The 13232-nt window shown below is 40.2% G+C and overlaps 1 protein-coding gene across 2 annotated transcripts in view; it reads right to left on the bottom strand.

Annotated features, from left to right (window-relative positions):
* The window catches only part of HECW2 (HECT, C2 and WW domain containing E3 ubiquitin protein ligase 2), a gene marked incomplete at both ends in the record, with an annotated part of 235382 nt that overhangs the window by 128413 nt on the left and 93737 nt on the right, over positions 1–13232 (bottom strand). For both annotated transcript variants that reach the window (XM_079710019.1, XM_079710018.1), the window contains 2 exons: positions 5379–5521; positions 9444–9613. In XM_079710019.1, coding sequence (XP_079566145.1) covers positions 5379–5521; positions 9444–9613 — 313 coding nt within the window. The remainder of the gene's footprint in view (positions 1–5378; positions 5522–9443; positions 9614–13232) is intronic.

Genomic DNA, 13232 nt, shown 5'->3' with positions numbered 1-13232 from the left:
GTGTCAGCCTTCATCTTCTTCCCATAGGCCACCCCCCAAACCCCACATATTTCTCTTGAAACTTGCATACCCACAAGAAAATAAAAGGTCAAAGGCATGTTAAGAGTCAGTGTAATTTTATTCATTTGTACAAATGAATACTTATAAACCCAGGGATAAAAGGGAATCTTGTCACAAGGAGAAGTATCAGTAAAGGCTGAAAATGCAATACTGTACAATATTGTTATGATTTTTTTAAAGGGCACTGATTTGCTCTCTCACTGTTAAGAGTGACCAGAGAAAGGGCATTTTAAAAGCCATCAAGGAGCTGAGCGAGGCCTAAAATTTGGGGTGTTTTCTGACTCAAGTGTAAATGTATAGAAGGTCTGGTTCCTTAGCATTTAGCATGATAGGAGTTAGGTTCTAAAAGGACAGGCACAGGGAATTCCCTGGTGGTCCAGTGGTTAGGACTCCGTGCTTCCACCGCAGGGTGCAGAGGTTCCATCCCTGGTTGGGGAACTAAGATCCCACATCCTGCGTGCTGCACGGCCGGCCGAGCAAAAGAAAAAGAAACAAAAGAGAGGGAGAGGCGCACAGGTAAGGGTTATCACATGGAGGGCACAGTGCTGCTGTATCCTGAAGAACAGGAGGAGCTGGGAGTTAGGACAGAGCAGCGTGAGAACAGGCCGGGCTCTGACGGCTGCTCCAGCTGTGTGAGAGGCAGGGGGCTGCTGCACCTCCCCTTCCTCACCTGTAAAGTAAGGGGCTCACTGTTGGCCCTCACTACTGGGGGGCCTATCACTGATACTCCAGGCAGCTTGTGAGCCATACTGATGGGACAGCTGGAGAACTGCACTAGCTGTCGGAGTCTCGCTGCCACACTTGGAGGTGCGCTGGAGGGGACCACAACTGGGCCCAGCTCCTGCCCCACCTTGGCCCCAGGCTCAGGCTACCAGCCTCCTCGAGGATGGAGTCGTTGATCGTTTTCAATTCCGTGTTTATTTATCAAAGTCAAATACAATGACATCATTTCTCTGTATGCAAGCAACTTTCGTTCAGAATCTGATTTATTCTTAATGAAGGAAAATAACCAGAGGGATAGCACCAAATCACACCATCTCTGCTCTCACACTGCCCCCTAATGGCCACTTCAGGAGGAAAACACAAGGCCTCTACCTAATACTTGCACCACTGTACACTTCAGAGCCTCTGGTCAGCTACTGATTATTAATCTCCATAACGATTTTGCTTGTTCTTTTCTACCTCCTCAGTACAATTATAAATAGATGTTATCTGGGATTTTACATTAGCGGGTACACATTTACATGCTCATGTAAAATCCCAGTTCAGATCTTATGAATTTCTTTGAGTTCATAGCAAAAATTTCTTAAAACAATAAGATCATTTCCTTTACTTCTTTCTTTTTCTTCCCTAGAAATGTTGTAATAATTTTTTGATTGATGCTTTTAAAAAGCTTTGTTTCCCCCAACTGAGTGCTTACACTCTGATAAGGGCTTTGCATGCATCATCTCCTTCAATCTTCCCTGTGAGGCAGGTGGTGGCCCTGTTTTCTAAGGCATAGGGAGGGTAAGTAACTTGCCCAAGGCCAGGCAACAATTAAGTGACAGAACCAGGATTAGAACACAGATGCATCTGACACAGAAGCCCCTGATCTGCAGTCCCCAGATCAGATCTCATTTTATGTACACTTTCAGTGACTCTTGGCTGCTTTCGGTAGCACGCATTTTAATGATATTTACTCATGGCGCATCTCAATGCAATTATTATCATAATGTTTTGTCTACTTAATCTGGTATTTAAAATTTTTTTTTTCTGTAAAGGGATATATGGGCATTTTTAACTATTAGACATTACAGGTATGTTAAATGCTTTTACATTAGCGTGTTCGAATAATTCTATGATGACAGCAGGGATGTCTTTTTCTCTTACCACTGCCTTCCAGCATTTAGACAGTGCCTGACACACAGAGATGCTCCACATTTGTCCACTAACACATGAACCCAGCAGCAAACTACTGGGACCTACTCTCAACATTACCGTTCCTCACCCACGTCTTTGGACATTCAGTCCTGGAATAATAAAAATCTTCATTTCTTTGTTAAAATTAAATTGACTCTCCTCTCTTCCTCTTTGGCCAATAAAAGTAAAGTGTTGGTGTTGATGATAAAAACTTATGGGTTGCCCTGGTGGCGCAGTGGTTGAGAGTCTGCCTGCCGATGCAGGGGACACGGGTTCGTGCCCCGGCCCGGGAAGATCCCACATGCCGCGGAGCGGCTAGGGCCGTGAGCCATGGCCGCTGAGCCTGCGCGTCCGGAGCCTGTGCTCCGCAACGGGAGAGGCCACAACAGTGAGAGGCCCACGTACCGCAAAGAAAAAAAAAAAACTTATAAAAGTGATGCATTTTAGCTAGGAAGTAAATGTTTAGTAGGGAGTCTAAGAATGGCATCCATCCTTTTGCTCACTATCATATCGCAAATACCCAACACAGTGCTTAACATTTAGTAGACACTATATGTATACACACCCACACATTTGTTGAATAAATTTAACAAATGAGACTCTTTACTTGGAAAAAAGAATTTTAACAGGTGTTAGTGCTATTTTTTACCCAAACTGACAAGATACTCAACTATTCAATCTATCAGTACAGGAAAGCCTCCCTATTTGGAGATTCCAAGTCAAGGGGGTTTCATCCTTGTTGCGTGCCTGTCAAGGGATTCACCTCTTCCTTGTTCTTACTCAGTCTCATCTGATTCATCCTGCCTCTTGCCATGACAGATAACTGTGTACCCTATATTATATATTATTATGATATGTCATTATAAAGAATAAGTGCCAAAGAACTCTCACTATCTGACTGAGACATCCTCTCACTAGTGTAATCACAGCAAATGACAAAGCGTGGCAAAGTGACGTGCCTTTTGGACAGAATGGAAGCCACTCTCTGAAAAATGTTACATTCAAACCAATGCTCTTAAAATAGGTAATTTGTAAGGACTTCTAGCTCATCCTATAAAACCTCACTGCGTAAAACCTCAGCTACTTCAGAGTTGCAGTCTACAAAACACATAAGAAAACTCAGTATTTTTCAAGACGTATCAATTACTTGATAGAAAGTAATAATCAGATCAAAAATATATTTAGATGCTAATAGCCAATACACTAATATGTAGTATCATATTTATTTAATAAAGCAAATCCCTAAGTATCAGGCAATGCTTTTAATATAGTTATGTAGAAACATTTCATAATTCTGATATTTTACGAATTCATGCTGGACTTCCTTCCAGTACATATGGAATCCATGACAGGTAGTACTCTATGTGTCCAGTTCTTTAAAAGACTAAATGAAAAGCCAGCAAGTTAACAGGAGTTTCAAGCACTGATTAAGGTTTTATTTTTCCTTGATCATTCTTACTGGTATACATAAATTGACACTCTGCCAAGGGTCACAGATATTATGTACATTATATGATTATACTTATATAAACTAAATTATAGGTATATTTCCAATGAGAGTTAATTCTCACTCTTCATAATTTTTCATTTTCTATCAATCCTAAAAATAATTTTTTAAAACTTCCCAAAGAATATTATCTCTACTAGAAGCAAGAATTGCTATCCTTAAAAATAACTGTGATTTCCCAGTTTTATCTAATTAAACCAGGCTGCTAGAATTTCAGCCTAATATTTCTGCTTCATGTGGTCTTGTTCAACCACTGCCTCTGATGGCCACAGAATTAGAATCCATTAGAATCTCTTAATTTCAGGTTTTGAAGGTGTCTTAGAGATCATCGGTCTAAAGACTTTATTTTTCAGATGAGGAAACTAATGCCTGAAAAAATTGTGACTTGCCAGAATAGAACAGTTAATTAGCTGCAAGGTGAACAGGAATGAGCAACCTTCCTCAGTTAGCTAGACTAGTATTCCATCACTGCCAGTCCTTAAAGTGTTGCAGAGAAGCTGGGATTCTGGAGCTGACGGATCTGCTCAAATCCCAGCTGCACCCCTGGCTTGCTAGCCTCAGATTTCTCATCTCCAAAATGGGTATAATCACATTATTCACCTCTCAGAGTTGTTGAGAAGATTACATGAGCTAATGAGTGTAATTTACTTAGCTCCTGACATAGAATAGGGTCTCATCATCTTTTTTGTTTACTTTGGTTTACTACTGCTGCTACCACTACTACAACTACTGTTATCACTGATACTGCTGCTACTACCACTAGTATTATCATATGTTCATAATGTCCTCCTAAAATGAAAAAGATGCCCCCCCACCTGAGAGCACCAATGTTACTGGGTTTGCTGGCACTTACCATGTGAAAATATATACACCATTTATAATAAGGGATGGAGACATGTTACGATTTCTTAACTACTTGATTCACAGCTTACAAAAAGTTCACAGAAAGAAAACAAACCTCAAATCACATTTTAAAATTCTCTCAACGGGCTTCCCTGGTGGCGCAGTGGTTGAGAGTCCGCCTGCCAGTGCAGGGGACGCGGGTTTGAGCCCTGGTCTGGGAGGATCCCACGTGCCGTGGAGCAGCTGAGCCCGTGAGCCACAACTACTGAGCCTGCACATCTGGAGCCTGTGCTCCGCAACAAGAGAGGTCACGATAGTGAGAGGCCCGTGCACCGCGATGAAGAGTGGCCCCCGCTCGCCACAACTAGAGAATGCCCTCTCACAGAAACCAAGACCCAACACAGCAATAAATAAATAAATAAATAAATTTAAAATTCTCTCAACAAGTAATTTCTAGTTGTCTGAACAAACATATATGTCTTAGAGCTCCACTATAACACATTCTCAGAGTCTAGGCTTTGTTTTAAAGGGCCCTAAAATAAGGTAGTTTTGGTGTCTCAGGAATAACATATTCTCTGGATGGGGTTAATCAGGATCAGGAGGCGTCAACCTGACACGAAGATCTTGCTCTAGGGAGGGATTTTTATAGCAAGATTTCAATATCTCAAAAACAACTGAGCACTGTGACATTTGACACTGAAATGGTAATAATGGTAGGTACATCGTGGAAAAGATAGATAACCCAAAAAAGGTGCATAATTAAAATAAAGTGCTTTCTGCCCTGCACATTTCAATAAGTATATGAGCACTTTCTTTTTTTTTTTTTGTGGTACGCGGGCCTCTCACTGTTGTGGCCTCTCCCGTTGCAGAGCACAGGCTCCGGACGCGCAGGCTCAGCGGCCATGGCTCACGGGCCCAGCCGCTCCGCGGCATAGAGCACTTTCCTTTTTAAAAGAATTATGTTACCACTTCTTATCAGTAACAAAAGTCCTCGGACTTCAAAGTATCATTTCAGTTGCTTCAGTAGGAACTAATCCCAACAAGACCCCTAGGTGTGAGGGCTGATTACCCGATGGCTTGCCGCTCCAAAAGCCTCTGGACTGGAATGGTTAGTTTCCCCAGAAAACGCTTGATGATAGGACGGCTCTTGGCAAATTTGTCTTTAATTTCAATTTCTAAGACATCAGTAAGGAGTGCGAAAAAGGAATATTTCTGAAAACAAAACATAACATGTTGAGGCAAAAAAAAGAGATAAATATGAAATTATGTATATCAGTTTATTATTATAGAAAATAGTATCTCTTAAATCCTAACGACACACAGAGTCCACATTGCTAGAAGAATCTGCAGCTATTGTCAATCCTTTATTCACTCAGAATCATTAACATTCACGAAGACTAAAAAGCAACAGCTAGGATCTGTATGACAAAGGAAGCCCCTTCGATCATCCAACCCTTCCTGGTTCAACAGTTTTAGGAGATGCTATCAAATATTAAACTATGCACAATACAATTTTAGTGCTCACTACATTTAATGTATCTTAATTCTTTAATACTTAATATCTTGTTATAGAGTGGCTTAGACTTAACTGATACATTTGATTAACAGCAATTTTAATTCCTGATCCCATGGTATTTTCGAAGTTACACATCACAGGTTAAAATACTCCTTCACTTAGTGGTTAAAGTAGGAACATCTAAAGGATATGATGGTTTCCCTGGTTTATATTAAAATGAAACAATGCTTAAATGGATTACTTAATTTAAAAGGCACACAGGGACATTTCTTCTGGGACAGAAAAATAAAAGTATGAAGTTAAGATAAGATGTGTTGTTTTAAGAATGCCATTGGAGAAAACTGGATTGGATATTAATAAGGATATAAAATAAAAATAAAGAGCTTTACTCATTTACAAAGACTTTCACATATATTACAAAGATAAAATTTTCTTTTTAATGATGAGGCTTTCAGGAAAAGTAAGTGATGGAGCCAGGAATCTAACCTGAACCATTTCTCTCCTCCCCTGGCAGTATCCAGGCAACCACAGTGATATAAATAGTGCCAGCCAGCTTTACACTTAGGGGTCACTAAATTTATTTAGTCATAACAATTTAATTTCACCAAAGGGCCGTAAAGTTCAGTCATCTTCTTAATGGAAAAAGCACTTGCTTAGAATAAGGGAGCAGAGTTTAAGCACTACTAGCCTCTGAATAGCTAGTTACATAAACATTTTAAGCTTCTGTTTCTTAATCACACAAATGGAGAGATGATAATCTCATCCCTTACACCCCCTTTATCAGGCTTGTACTGGTAACATGGTTAAAAACATGGTTAAAAGCAATCTACAGATTCAATGCAATCCCTATCAAATTACCAATGGCATTTTTTATAGAACTAGAACAAAAAATCTTAAAATTTGTATGGAGACACAAAAGACCCCGAATAGCCAAAGCAGTCTTGAGGGAAAAAAACGGAGCTGGAGGAATCAGACTCCCTGACTTCAGACTATACTACAAAGCTACAGTAATCAAGAAAATATGGTACTGGCACAAAAACAGAAACATAGATCAATGGAACAAGATAGAAAGCCCAGAGATAAACCCATGCACCTATGGTCAACTAATCTATGACAAAGGAGGCATGGATATACAATGGAGAAAAGACAGTCTCTTCAATAAGTGGTGCTGGGAAAACTGGACAGCTACACGTAAAAGAATGAAATTAGAACACTCCCTAACACCATACACAAAAATAAACTCAAAATGGACTCGAGACCTAAATGTAAGACCGGACACTCTAAAACTCTTAGAGGAAAACATAGGAAGAACACTCTTTGACATAAATCACAGCAAGATCTTTTTTGATCCACCTCCTAGAGTAACGGAAATAAAAACAAAAATAAACAAATGGGACCTAATGAAACTTAAATGCTTTTGCACAGCAAAGGAAACCATAAACAAGACAAAAGACAACCCTCAGAATGGGAGAAAATATTTGCAAACGAATCATCAGACAAAGGATTAATCTCCAAAATATATAAACAGCTCATGCAGCTCAATATTAAAGAAACAAACAACCCAATCCAAAAATGGGCAGAAGACCTAAATAGACATTTCTCCAAAGAAGACACACAGATGGCCAAGAAGCACATGAAAAGCTGCTCAACATCACTAATTATTAGAGAAATGCAAATCAAAACTACAATGAGGTATCACCTCAAACCAGTCAGAATAGGCATCATCAGAAAATCTACAAACAACAAATGCTGGAGAGGGTGTGGAGAAAAGGGAACCCTCTTGCACTGTTGGTGGGAATGTAAATTGATACAGCCACTATGGAGAACAGTATGGAGGTTCCTTAAGAAACTAAAAGAATTACCATATGATCCAGCAATCCCACTACTGGGCATATACCCAGAGAAAACCATAATTCAAAAAGACACACGCACCCCAATGTTCATTGCAGCACTATTTACAACAGTGAGGTCATGGAAGCGACCTAAATGCCCATTGACAGACAAATGGATAAAGAAGTTGTGGTACATATATACAATGGAATATTACTCAGCCATAAAAAGGAATGAAACTGAGTCATTTGTTGAGACATGGATGGATCTAGAGACTGTCATATGGAGTGAAGTAAGTCAGAAAGAGAAAAACAAATATCGTATATTAATGCATGTATGTGGAACCTAGAAAAATGGTACAGATGAACCGGTTTACAGGGCAGAAATTGAGACACAGATGTAGAGAACAAACGTATAGACACCAAGGGGGGAAAGCCGCGGGGGGTGGGGATGGTGGTGTGATGAATTGGGAGATTGGTATTGACATGTATACACTGATGTGTATAAAATCGATGACTAATAAGAACCTGCTGTATAAAAAAATTAAATTAAATTAAAAAATTAAAGAAAAGAATGTTAGGGAAATAAAGTTATTGCTAGTATCATTACTATATCCACCATGTGCCTTCTAAGTGTTCATCTTGAGATAACGTTTTATGTCTTCTAGGCTTCTAATGTGTTAAATTAAGTGGTATGCCTTTAAAAGTTATTCACTATTTGGGGACAGTAAGTAGTTTTTCAAACCAGGAATAAGAAAACATGTAGCATTTATCCACTTAAATAACCATAAAAACTGCCCAGGAGAAACATCCTGCTGCACTGGCAAGTCTCAAATAGCCACATCTTTTCTCCATTTGGTTTTAGATCCCCTGAAGTATCTCCCTCTCCAATGAAATACTCGTTCAACATTGTTAGAACATATTATTGTCATTAAACATTTAGGGAGTGATTTAATTAATTGTGCAACTGCCATGCCAATACAGGTTTGTCTAGAAGCACTCATTAATGCTAGTATATGAAATATGTCTTGGTTCCCTGAGAAATGGTGGGAGAACTCACACTTTGCTCCCTAGAAAAGAAGCAATGTCTCTGTTCATTCTTTGACTTTAAATAGTTCCAGTGGGAAAACCCTGGGCTTGATTTCACTGATACGATGCACTATGATGACTGGTAACATATTGTAACCGTGAGAGAGTCTGAAATACCATCAACACAATCTGCCTTGCCTCAGGATGACGACTCCTTGAATGGCTCATGTAAGTAACCAAAATCTATAATGGAAATCCAAAAACCATTTGCCAGACAGTAAGGAGAGAAATTCCCTTAATCTGTACTGAGTATATGCTAGAACAAAATATCAAAATTTTAAATAAAAATGGGATCAGTATTACTGACTTTTCCTTCTGCCTCAGGCTCCCATATGGCTTGGCAAGGCACTGTTACTGATGCTGACCTTACAGAATTTTGATATTTTGTTCATCATGAATTTTTGCCTTGATTTTGATTTTTTTTTAATATTGCATCGAAATATTAATTTTGATCATCGAGTCTTTTGGACCCTATAAATCATGCACCTGAAGGAAGTGCCTCACTTGATTTACTCTAGACCCAGCCCTGGTGAGAAGGGAATATCTCTTTTTCATTGTACCTTTTTCTAAAGAACCTCTAGACACCTCAACCATCTTGCCCACACCAATAAGCAGCTCAATGATACAGAGTCCAGTGGAAAGAGATGGAGTTGGCCAACTTCCTAACTGCCAAGTAGAAGGCCACGTACGATCATCTTACCTCTCGGTGCCAAATTGGATTTGTGGTGTTACTGATGATAGTAGACCTCCTCTCCTGCCCATGGTGGGCACAGGTGGGGAAACTGCTCTTCTTCCCTGGCTGAATCGACATCTTAAGATAAGGGTCAGGATTGAAGAACATCCCTTTCTTTAGCCCAACTGCCCGAAGATCTTTAAAGAAAGAAAGAGAGGAGGAAGGAGGGAGGGAAAGAGAGAGGGAGAGGAGAGGGACAGAAGGAGAGAAGATTCATGTATCTTGATTAGAACAAGCAGCTCAACGACAATTTTTTCTTAAATAATCACACAGGAAGCTCTAAACAGAAACTATTTGGTAAAACAACAAAGTTATTCATACTATGATTGCTTAGGTAAGTGGGAACAAGTGGGTTATGACTAGTTCCAGCAGAAAGTCTCCTAATAGGCTGCAAAATGAAGCCAAACTTTTACTACCACCTTATACACCTGAAATGACTTTTCCTGGGAAACGTTTTGATCCTAACATGTACATCTTCACCACCTTTTTCTATGTGGCTTGGCAGCTAGCATTTCACACAATTTCTTGAGAGAAACCCTTAGTAAATAGTGTATTAAAAAGGAAAACCAGGCTTCCCTGGTGGTGCAGTGGTTGAGAGTCCGCCTGCCGATGCAGGGGACACGGGTTCGTGCCCCGGACCAGGAAGATCCCACATGCCGCAGAGCGGCTAGGCCCGTGAGCCATGGCCGCTGAGCCTGCGCGTCCGGAGCCTGTGCTCCGCAACGGGAGAGGCCACAACAGTGAGAGGCCCGCATACCGCAAAAAAAAAAAGAAAAAAGAAAACCAATATGTTCCTTCATGAGAGAAAAGTGAATCATCTATATACACATATGAGATGCACTGACTTAAGTTTAATTGGGGATGAAACTTAAGAGCACGCATTCAGTTGTGCCACATTTAAACCTTCATACATATTCTACAAATGAAATGAATGTTAGGGGAAATAAAAGGAGACCAGAAATATTTCTAAACTTTGAATGCTATGTGCTATATTAAATAATTGTAAGGTTATTTTTTCAATAGGCTGTTAAGTAAGTTAAATATTTGATGAATGTCCCATAACTCATCTTAGAGTCACCACTTGTTATTTCATACTATGCGAGCTGCTAAAAGTTCTGGCTAAAGTTTGGTTAGTGAAGAGACTAAAACTTTTAAAAATGGTCAAGCTGAGGGACACAAAAATGTCAGGAAATAAAGCTGGCTTCACTGGATCCTCAATGCCTTTCTGAGACTATCAGTTTGAATAAGGTTGCCCTGAGAGCTAAGTGATCTTGAAAGCTTCCGGGAGAACAGACAGCTTCTAGGTAACTTTATGCAGTTATGATCAGTGTATGGAAGTCCTGACCACTGGTTCAGAAAAAAATTCTGTGGACGGCCTCTGAATCCTCAAAGACCTTTGGATTAACCAAATGTGCTGGGGAAGAGACCCTATAGAGTAACCCCACATTTTAGGAGGTCACCAGGGTCATCCTACTCAAGCCCATTCCTGAAACACAAAGTCTTTCTTAGAAGGACAGAATTGGCCTGGGGTTGCCCATAGAACCATACTCCCTGGAGAAGGTTCACCAATGACCAACAAGAACTTGTGGCCTAGGGGCTTCCCTGGTGGCGCAGTGGTTGAGAGTCCGCCTGCCGATGCAGGGGACACGGGTTCGTGCCCCGGTCCGGGAGGATCCCACATGCCGTGGAGCGGCTAGGCCCGTGAGCCATGGCCACTGAGCCTGTGCGTCCGGAGCCTGTGTTCCGCAACGGGAGAGGCCACAGCAGTGAGAGGCCCGCATTCCGCAAAAAAAAAGAAAAAAAAGAACTTGTGGCCTAGATAACATGTGATGAAAACAGACCAGGACTGTCTAATGACTCATAACCGGCAGTAGCAGGAGACAGTCTAATATGTCAGAAAAGATTTAAAAATTCAAGCAAGAGGACCTTATGTTAAGAACGCTGCATCAAATATAGTAAGATCTTTGATCTAAAAGCCAGTGGCAGAAGGGAAAGATGAGTAAAGAACTAGACAAGCACTTCGGAGAAGCTGCTGTAATCTCATTAGCTTCACAGTCCCCATCCCTGGCACTTCCTAAACTATAGAGTCATTATTAATACAGCATTTGCATTTTACTGCCAATTTAATAATGCTACATGTTTTCACTTGGCTTTATTTAGCATTAAATAGCTTTGAGAGAAAATGCAATTTACATATTTATTTTCTTACCTTTCTTGATTGTGCTCGCCTCAGACTCAGACAAGAGAATGACATTCTTTAGATAGTAAATCTACTTCCCAAGAAGGGATTTCTTTGTAGTAAACAAGGAGTAACATGTACAGAAATGGCTGCCATGACGTCTGACAGAGCTAAATTATTCATGCAAAACATTCCTTTGAAGAAAAAGCATCCACCAGAAGATTAAGCCACAGCGAAGAAAGATGTCACTATTAACCCTTTTCCACAAGGGACATCGCACAAAAAAATACAATAAACTACCAATTATTTGTACTCTGATTATTCAGTTCACTTTATCCATCTCTTGCCTCTCTCTTTTATCTTTTATATATTTTATTGCTCATAAATATCCACATCACCTAACAGACTAAAGAAGGACTCAAAGTCACAAAGGTATGACAGGTTAAATATCCTTCTTACTTGGAGAAAAGGTTTAAGATAGTCATCAAAAAACAGTTTTTTGGGGCTTCCCTGGTGGCGCAGTGGTTGAGAGTCTGCCTGCCAATGCAGGGGACACGGGTTAGTGCCCCGGTCCGGGAAGATCCCACATGCTTCGGAGCGGCTGGGCCCATGAGCCATGGCCGCTGAGCCCGCGCGTCCGGAGCCTGTGCTCCGCGACGGAAGTGGCCACGACAGTGAGAGGCCCGCGTACCACAAAACAACAACAACAACAAAAAACCAGTTTTTTGTTTTAGCTATAGAGTTCAATTATTTGTGTCCCTACTTATCCATAGATAATCAAGAGTAGAACATTTGCAGACATTCTACAGTGCTTAAATGCTCTCCATAAATATTATCATCCACTGTCAATATGCTACAACCAGATGAATTTTTTAGAATTACTGTTATAAAATGGCTTTCATCTTCTATAATTTTTAGCCATTTCTATACATCATCTGCAAATAGCTGATTACATGGTAAGAAATAAAGCAGATTTTAGGTAGCGAGCCTCCATGTGTATTGAGGTGGATGTTAGAAAAAGTTGTATATTAAAAAAAAAAGCATTTGGCTGTGCCCCAAAGCTTATTTCCTACTTTTTAGGAAAATGTCCTGGGATTTTCAACTTCTATGTGGTCATTCTCCCATGGTGGGTTAATTAACATCCCCTCTGGAGTCAAAATCAATATGTGTGTGTCATATTTAGAGTGATATTGATCATTTGAAAGCTTAGGGCAATGCTTCTAAACTAAGAAAACTGTGGTATGGTCAAACTAAGTTTTCTGAGCCATGGAGGTTGGCCAATGGTTCCATATCTATAAACGAAGAAATCTATAAACAATTTCTCTTCCTGCAACCACCCCAGAACTGTGAAGGTCTAAAGCACAGGTAGCCAACTGAAGTGCTTTCAAAAGAGAGACAGATAAGGGGGGTGGGGAGTAGTATCACAGGCAGTGGTAGTAAGTGCTTTTCTAAAAATCTAGATATTTTTAAAACCCTGAGGGTTCCAACCAAAATATATTTATTGGCCAAATTTGAACCAGTTTACAGCCTCTGAGATTTGCCAGAGAACCAGAGCAAAATGGTTTTCATGGTAAGTA

This window comes from Hyperoodon ampullatus (assembly GCF_949752795.1).
Source record: "Hyperoodon ampullatus genome assembly, chromosome: 8".
Taxonomy (NCBI): domain Eukaryota; kingdom Metazoa; phylum Chordata; class Mammalia; order Artiodactyla; family Ziphiidae; genus Hyperoodon; species Hyperoodon ampullatus.
The sequence above is the reverse complement of the archived record's forward strand: the minus strand, read 5'-3'. Positions and strand labels throughout refer to the sequence as shown.